The 9,488-nt window shown below is 38.5% G+C and overlaps 1 protein-coding gene across 1 annotated transcript; it reads right to left on the bottom strand.

Moving 5' to 3' along the window:
* Positions 1–238: 238 nt before the first annotated feature.
* On the bottom strand, positions 239–9,450 carry LOC125045896. The gene is made up of 4 exons (XM_047643482.1): positions 9,314–9,450; positions 7,281–7,509; positions 5,982–6,086; positions 239–2,141 (listed from the first exon to the last, which is right to left on the bottom strand). The coding sequence occupies exons 2-4, from the start codon at positions 7,475–7,477 to the stop codon at positions 1,604–1,606; spliced, it is 840 nt and encodes a 279-aa protein (XP_047499438.1). The 5' UTR covers positions 7,478–7,509; positions 9,314–9,450; the 3' UTR covers positions 239–1,603.
* Between the last annotated feature and the right edge of the window lie 38 nt (positions 9,451–9,488).

A 9,488-nucleotide genomic window follows, 5' to 3' on the forward strand; every position in this document is an offset into this window, starting at 1 on the left:
ACAATTTCTCTCATATTAATTCCTATGCACATTTGATTTTGTGTAAATACTACAATTTATTATTCAGCTGATTCCCTAATCTTTTTCTACTCTCTCTCTAAGAGAAAATTGCTTTTCTTTATAGCTTTTTTCATCTGCATTTAAATAAAAGAATTGGCATTTACAAGTGTATTTTTCTTCTTATCCAAGCAACTAATACTTGTTTGTCCTTAATGTAAAGGTAAAGTATACTAGCAAGTGCATAGATGAATGTGTTTATTGCCATTTCTTATGATGTGTCAAAGACCCATACAATATTTAGGTGTTTATGATGACAAGATCCATGAAACACTTAAAAACTCATGTAGTTTCTACAGAGTTATAAACAAATATCATGATATACTGTAATACACATTCTTTCTCTTTCTACACCTATGAGAAGATTACTTGTATCTTAAATATATCTGCACAATACATTTCCCAAGACTGTGCTAAGTCATTTTCTAAAGGACACTGTGAAATACTAGTAATCAAGGGGATGCGGGTATGCTTTTCAGCACATTTCTTTAAGCCTTAAAATTAATGCTTACATTTACAATGCTAAAGCTTTCTTTGGCATTTGGCACATTTTATTACCTAGAGAATATAGATGCTGGGACATTTTTCCTCTAAAATAAAAACTACCAATTCAATTAATATAACATTTAGATCAACTATTGAAAACTGGAAGGGAATTATTTTTCAGAGACAAAAGAGTTTATATACAATCATTATTATATTTCCTTCTACTATATATAGTGATATGTATTTTCCTACAAAATTATGTTGCAGAATAAAATCAAAATATAGCCTTCTACTCCATTAAATTAATGAAACTCTCCTAACTGTGAATCCCTCTATGTAATGATATTTTGTAAGTGAAATCAACATCACGGAATAATAATTTAAAGTGAAACATACTTATGAAAGAGAATATAGTTGGAAATTAAGATTGCTGTCAAAAAATCATTATCACTAGAAGATATGCAAGTGAGACTTATTAGTGCAAGGATATGGGTTGTGTATGTTGGATGGTGGCAGACGAAGATGAATTGTCTGCAATGTGGGACACAAGTTCCATGCAAAATGTTGAAAATTTACCATTACTCTTTTATGTTCTTGATATGTTTATTAGTTACTTTTGGGAAGTGAAGAGTCCTAGTAGTTTGCATTAAACAGATGCAAGTTATTACTTTTTTAATAACTTAAATACTTCATATGAATCAAGAGTTCTTTCAAAAAATGTAATAATATTCTAACTATGAGTCAAAATCTTCATCTTCATTGACAGCATAACTCTTTAATTATTCACTATCTACTTTTTTCACCTTGTCAAAGCAAACCATAATATGCTTCCCTTGAAAGCTCACGTAACATGCTTAAATTTAAAATCAGTTAAGAAGGGAAAAAACCTACAATCAACTTTTATCCCCCTTAAAGATTTAACACAGAACATTAATCACAGAATAGGTCATATTTTACTATGTTCTAATAATACAAGGTGCCTAGGTGACAAACAGGAGTGCTGATGTAGCATGGAATAACTGCACTTTACCGGAAATGAGTACCAAAATATTGCACGAATTCAATAAAGAATAATATTGCATGCTTGCTCTAATCTGTTCCGGAACCAAATGGAGAATTCATCCACCATTGCCTTAACTTCTTGTACATATATCTTAGCACACTGATCCGAACAGAAATAAACAACAGAGGGAACAATATTTCCTTCTATGTAGAGGCGCGCTGTCACCGTAATTGATAGCACAATTATACTAGCAGAGGTGAAAATTGGCATCCTACACTTGGGAGCCTCACAGCTGGCTATTGGTCCCAACTCTATAAGCTCACATAAGTGAGAGGGCAAGGAGGTTGAGTTTATACAGTTGAAGAGCTTGTACAGCTTCAGCTTGCGGGATTCATTTAGTGGGTTTTTCTTTTCCTTCCAGATGTAGCGTAGGCACAGTTCTCTCAAGGAGGGAATCTCCACTGCACCGTGTGTGCCTACTGTTATGTTTGATATCTCTGGTGGCAGCATTAAGCTTGGCGTGATGTTCTCCCCTGCATATCTTCTGGGAGTGATATGAACAGTATTGTTGACGAGTGATGTGTCCTGGAAGCATCTGGAATGATTTAACAAAAGTGATTACAGTGTCATCTCTCTGTTTTTCTGATAACTTGTAAAGATTATAATGCAATTATCATAATAAATATATAAATAAATGACTATAATATTAGCAGTTTTCAAAGTCTTTCTACAGTTTATTAATACACTTAAAGAAAAAAAAATCCTCTTTGCATAACATAAATTGATATACAAATTTACTTATCATATTATAACTTTTATTGCTTACTGGAAATAACAAAGACAAGGTAGAACCTAAGCATATTTGACGTTATAATGATAAATGGAATGAGAAGTAAAGGAAGGGAATGAAAGAGAATGAAAGGGAAGGGAAGGGAATGAAAGGGAAGGGAGTGAAAGGGAAGGGAATGAAAGGGAATGAAAGGGAAGGGAAGGGAAGGGAATGAAAGGGAAGGGAATGAAAGTGAAGGGAAGGGAATGAAAGGGAAGGGAAGGGAAGGGAAGGGAAGGGAATGAAAGGGAATGAAAGGGAAGGGAGTGAAAGGGAAGGGAAGGGAAGGGAAGGGAATGAAAGGGAAGGGAAGGGAATGAAAGGGAAGGGAGTGAAAGGGAAGGGAAGGGAAGGGAAGGGAAGGGAATGAAAGGGAATGAAAGGGAAGGGAGTGAAAGGGAAGGGAAGGGAATGAAAGGGAAGGGAATGAAAGGGAATGAAAGGGAAGGGAAGGGAAGGGAAGGGAAGGGAATGCAAGGGAAGGGAATGAAAGTGAAGGGAAGGGAATGAAAGGGAAGGGAAGGGAAGGGAAGGGAAGGGAAGGGAATGAAAGGGAATGAAAGGGAAGGGAAGGGAAGGGAAGGGAAGGGAAGGGAAGGGGATGAAAAGGAAGGGAATGAAAGGGAAGGGAAGGGAAGGAATGAAAGGGAAGGGAAGGAAAGGGAAAGGAAGGGAAGGGAAGGGAATGAAAATGAAGGGAAGGAAAGGGAAGGGAATGAAAGAGAAGGGAAGTGAAGGGAATGAAAGAGAAGGGAAGGGAATGAAAGGAAGGGAAGGGAAGGGAAGAGAATGAAAGGGAAGGGAATGAAAGGGAAGGGAATGAAAGGGAAGGGAATGAAAGGGAAGGGAATGAAAGGGAAGGGAATGAAAGGAAATGAAAGGGCAGGAAAGGGAAGGGAAGGGAAGGGAATGAAAGGGAAGGGAATGAAAGGGAAGGGAATGAAAGGGAAGGGAAGGGAATGAAAGGGAATGAAAAGAATGAAAGGGAAGGGAAGGGAAGGGAAGGGAATGAAAGGGAAGGGAATGAAAGGGAAGGGAAGGGAAGGGAATGAAGGGAAGGGAAGGGAAGGGAAGGGAATGAAAGGGAAGGGAAAGGAAGGGATGGGAATGAAAGGGAAGGGAATGAAAGGGAAGGGAAGGGAAGGGAATGAAAGGGAAAGGAAAGAAAGGGAAGGGAATGAAAGGGAAGGGAGTGAAAGGGAAGGGAAGGGAAGGGAATGGAAGGAAAGGAAAGAAAGGGATGGGAATGAAAGGGAAGGGAGTGAAGGGAAGGGAAGGGAAGGGAAGGGAATGAAAGGGAAGGGAAGGGAATGAAAGGGAAGGGAAAAGAAAGGAAGGGAATTAAAGGGAAAGGAAGGGAATGAAAGGGAAGGGAAGGAAGGGAAGGAAAGGGAATGAAAGGGAAAGGAATGGAATGAAAGAGAAGGAAAGGGAAAGAAAGGGAAGGGAAGGGAATGAAAAGGAAGGGAAGGAAAGGGAAGGGAATGAAAGGGAAGGGAAAGGAAGGGAAAGGAAGGGAATGAAAGGGAAGGGAAGGGAATATAAGGGAATGAAAGGGAAGGGAAGGGAATGAAAGGAAAGGGAATGAAAGGGAAGAGAAGGGAATGAAAGAGAAGGGAATGGAAGGGAATGGAAGGGAAGGGAAGGGAAGGGAAAGTAATGAAAGGGAAGGGAATGCAAGGGAATGAAAGGGATGGGAATGAAAAGGAATGAAAGGGAAGGGAAGGGAGGGGAATGAAAGGGAAGGGAATGAAAGGGAATGAAAGGGAATGAAGAGGAAGGGCAGGGAAGGGAAGGGAATGAATGGAATGAGAGGGATGGGTATGAAAGGGAAGGAAGGGAAGGGAATGAAGGAAGGGAAGGGAAGGGAAGGGAAGGGAAGGGAATGAAAGGGAAGGGAATGAAAAGGAAGGGAAGGGAATGACAAGGAAGGGAAGGGAAGGGAAGGGAAGGGAATGAAGGGAAGGGAATGAAAAGGAAGGGAAGGGAATGACAAGGAAGGGAAGGGAATGAAAAGGAAGGGAAGGGAAGGGAATGAAAGGGAATGAAAGGAAGGGAAGGGAAGGGAAGGGAATGAAAGGGAAGGGAATGAAAAGGAAGGGAAGGGAATGACAAGGAAGGGAAGGGAATGGAAAGGAAGGGAAGGGAATGAAAGGGAATGAAAAGAAAGGGAAGGGAAGGGCAGGGAATGGATGGGAATGAAAAGGAAGGGAAGGGAATGAAAGGGAAGGGAATGAAAAGGAAAGGAGGGGAAGGGAAGGGAAGGGAATGACAGGGAAGGGAAGGGAAGGGAATGAAAGGGAAGGGAATGAAAAGGAAGGGAAGGGAATGAAAGGGAAGGGAATGAAAGGCAAGGGAAGGGAAGGGAACGAAAGGGAATGAAAAGGAAGGGAAGGGAATGAAAGGGAATGAAAAGGAAGGGAAGGGAAGGGAAAGGAAAGGAAGGGAATGAAAGGGAATGCAAAGGAAGGGAAGGGAAAGGAAAGGAAGGGAAGGGAAAGGAAGGGAATGAAAGGGAATGAAAAGGAAGGGAAGGGAATAAAAAGGAAGGGAAGGGAAGGGAATAAAAAGGAAGGGAAGGGAAGGGAAGGGAAGGGAATGAAAGGGAAGGGAAGGATATGAAAAGGAAGGAAATGGAATGAAAAGGAAGGGAAGGGAAGGGAAGGGAAGGGAATGAAAGGGAAGAGAAGGGAAGGGGATGAAAGGGAAGGGAATGAAAAGGAAGGGAAGGAAAGGGAAGGGAATGAAAAGGGAGGAAAGGGAAGGGAAGGGAATGAAAAGGAAGGGAAGGGAAGGGGATGAAAGGGAAGGGAAGGGAAGGGAAGGGAAGGGAATGAAAGGGAAGGGAATGAAAGGGAAGGGAAGGGAAGGGAAGGGAAGGGAATGAAAGGGAATGAAAAAGAATGAAAGGGAAGGGAAGGGAAGGGAAGGGAATGAAAGGGAAGGGAATGAAAGGGAAGGGAAGGGAAGGGAATAAAAGGGAAGGGAAGGGAAGGGAAGGGAAGGGAATGAAAGGGAAGGGAAAGGAAGGGATGGGAAACTATCTTCATCCTATTCATACCCGCTGTGACTGGTAGTGCAGGTTGTATTAAAGAAAATTTAATATTACCAAAAAATATGAAAATGTCACAAATAACAAAATGTTGGTTATTGCTATTAATAGTGCACTGAAATATGGATTACCTAGAGAGATGATACAGAGTCTGTGCAAAGAAAAAGTCTATTACAATATGACAAATATAGATATTGGCAAATGGACAAAAAGCAAAACACGCTTATGCAGAAAAAGAGATAATAACATTACAAAAGGGAGGCAAGGAGTCTCAACACCTCACATGGTGTTCACATGTGCGGCCAGCCTACAAGCCACACACCCATGAGAGTAGCCACTCAAAGTTAACTTAATGCCTGGATATTGGCCCACTTGCAGGCAGTGAAGTACCCAGATCCAAGGGTGAAATCAAGTAGGACTAGTAATTAGCTCCTTGATGACTTGGAGCCATCTATGTGAAAGCAAACTTAATAAACGAAAATCACATATGTACATGGCATCCCAGTGTTAGTGGGTTAAAAAACTTGTACAACTGACATAAATACTCTACTTACCCACAAGTCTGCATGACAACAGGATCCCAGCATTCACCAGAACGAAACTGTTGCACAATCGAAAATGGCAGGTAGTTTATCCTGGGGTTATCGTCGAAAAATATCCTGAAATTAAGATCATATATGATCACTCACTTTACTGTATTTTGAGTAAAAAATTTCAATGTAGAAGAGCATTTTTTAACCAACGAATACAAAGATATATAATTGACACCAGTGCAGTATGCAAGGAAAATGGATTTATGTACCATGCTTCCCTTATATTTCACTGATGCTTTTCTACTGGTTAACCTGTCAAAGAGACATTATTTGCCATATTTCTCAACTCATTTGTTTTACTATTTTCCCAAAAATATTAAAGAAAAAATACAGATTGTTCACCATTAAATGTCTAGGAAGAATGTTTTTCATGTTGCTTATCTAACTTTTCATTTGATTTATCTGAAAAATACCTCTGTCCTTGTTTAGTCAGATTGTTTTTAAATAAAAAAATAAATACATAAATGTCCCCTAATTTTTTTTTTCATGTCAATTTACCAAGCTCTAGATGTCACTATAAAAATTAATAACAACAACAATATCATAAATAATAATAATAATAATAATAATAATAATAATAATAACGATGACGATGACAACGACGAAGATGATAACGATAACAATAATGATAATAATAATAATAACAATAACAATAATAATAATAACAAGTGACAACGACGACAACAACGACAATGACGACTACAATGACGACGACGACAACAACGATGACAAAAATGACGACGACGACAACAAATACAACTACAACAACAACAACGACAACTATGACTACAACTACGACTACGATAACAATGAATACAATGACAATGACGACAACAACTATAATGATAACAACGCCAACGACTACGACGACTACAACAACGACAACAAGTACAACTACAGCGATGACTACAACGATGACAACGACTACAACGACAACGACGACTACAACGACAACTACGATGACTACAATGACGACTACAACAACGACAACAACTACACAACAACTACAACGACAACGACTACAACGACAACTACAACGACAACGACTACGACTGTGACAACGACTACGACTACGACTACAACAACGACAACAATGACAACTACAACAAAAACAACTACAATGACAATAACGACAATAATAATAATAACGATAATAATGATAATGATTCAAAAGTATTAAAAATAATAAAAAACTAAAACCACTGTCAGCTACAACAGAAATATAACAAAAACCAACAAAACCCATAATGAGAGCCTTACGTGGGTCTGCTCACAAAGGTGACAGCTGGAAGATGAGTCAGAGAATTGCAACAGCAAGAGATACGGGTGAGCATCGGCAGAGTGGCCAATGAACGTGGCAATTCTTTCAGCTGATTGTGGTCTATGTAGAGGCCCTGAAGTCCTGTGAGTCCTCCAATGGCCTCCGGAAGATAGGATATGTTGTTGCCGCTCAGCATTAGCACTGAGAGGCTTCGAAGTTGACACAGGTCTGGTTGAGGATCAAATTAAAGTATTACAGAATATATCAATAATCATGTATAAAAATAACAATAACAAGACCATAATAAGGGTGACTGTAAAAATAATAGGTATAATAATAGTAAGAGAGATACTGATGATGGTGTGATGATAATAATATTAAGGTGACCATTTGGATAGGCATGGGTTCCCATGATTGAAATTGAGTTAAGGGTAGTTTCACAATTATATTTGACAGGCCAAATATAAGCTTCTTTTGTGGGGAAATTTTTACTCATTTTCATTCATATGTTCTTTCCAACAGACCCTGCAACATTTTAATGCTATATTATCCTTTGATGTGATTGAGAATATGCCCAACACACCTCTTTACACCATATATGAATTGATTTTAGTGAAACCAAAATTGAAAAAATAAAATAGAAAAGCCAAAGATAATCATAAGGCAATTCATATGTTAGAGCCTTTGCACATTTGAAATGTGGCTTATATATGACTTCCTTACAATATGTGTTTGCATGTACAAGTCTACAAAGTAACTAGTATACAGAAGAATTAATAAGGGTGAAACAACACACCATAACCAAGTATCTGTTGTTAACTACCTCTTCCCCACCCTCAGTTGATTAATTTAATCACTCAAAAGGCATTAAGATATATGAAATAAATACCACTGAACACAAATAGTACAAGTTGATTGCCATATGGACCGAGTGTTGCAAAATACTATGAATGAGCTGTCAATCATATACTGAATGTGAGTTCAAGAATAGTAATTTTAGTATTTTATGTGATAGAAGATACATGACTAAAAGATAAACGTAAAATAATAAAGAAACTAAAACAAATAAAAAATAAAAAATAAAATTTCCTTTTTTTTTTTTTTTTTTCTTATTTTAAGCAATAGGGGCAAATAACTCCAACAACAATGGCCCAATTTCAGCTCTCTTTCTTTGGAGTATCCATTCAAATGCAACCAAACTATTGTCTTTTGATTTTGTTAATTTAAAGGCAATTTAAAGGCAATCTTTTGTCTTTTTTGAGGAAAATAATGCCTCACTTGGATACCATGTACCCAAAAGCCTAAAAAGAAATTACAAAATTGGAAACATGACAGTTTGGTGGCAATGATTAGCAGTTCCTATGATAGTATTTCTAGGCAATAATGTATGAATTATTCTCCCACTTACACTCTCCAAAAAATTCAGTATATTTTCAGCTTCCAGAAAGGGGTGATTAACCCCCCCCCCCCCCCCCAGTTAACAAATAAGTGCAATTGTATGGTTCATTTTATATATTCCTGCTAAGCCAGGTTACAGTCCTTTGAACTTCCAGTAGCAACATCATACCTCTCTCACTAGCACCCTCCTGACCATGGTCTCAGCTCCCTGTTGCTGGCCTGCTGGCACAACTCCATCCCAACAACTCCCCCCCATTGATTATGCAACCTTCTGCAATGAAGTACAGCCACTCAAGCTTAATTATTTTTTTTCCCACTGTCAAGTGCTCTGCATGTGTTAGATCTTATAAGAATAATGAAAGTTGATTTTTTGCCATTTATTGTGCGCCCAGGAGCAGTCCAGAAATCTGTATTGCACAGGTCAATAGCTATACACGTTACAGATTATACTCAAACTTAAACACAAAGTTACAAGAACTTTTTTCAGACATATACAGTATACCCATGACATATGGTAACATATCACATGAATACTCACTTTCCCATATTCCGAAGTGACTTACCATACTTCTAAAAACTCAATAGTTTACATAAAAATATAATGTAAAAAAAGACAAACTAAGTGATTTCTTACCTTTGGGGAAACTTGTTATTTTATTGTAGACTGCCACCAGAGACCTTAATGAAGTAAGCTTGGCCAATGAATGGGGCAGGCTTGTAATTTTATTATTTCCGACGTCCAAGACTTGTAAGCACGTAACATCACCTGTGAAGTTGGTTTTAGTTGGGAATCATCGTCTTTTGCATGT

This window comes from Penaeus chinensis, chromosome 38 (genome assembly GCF_019202785.1).
Source record: "Penaeus chinensis breed Huanghai No. 1 chromosome 38, ASM1920278v2, whole genome shotgun sequence".
Lineage (NCBI taxonomy): Eukaryota > Metazoa > Arthropoda > Malacostraca > Decapoda > Penaeidae > Penaeus > Penaeus chinensis.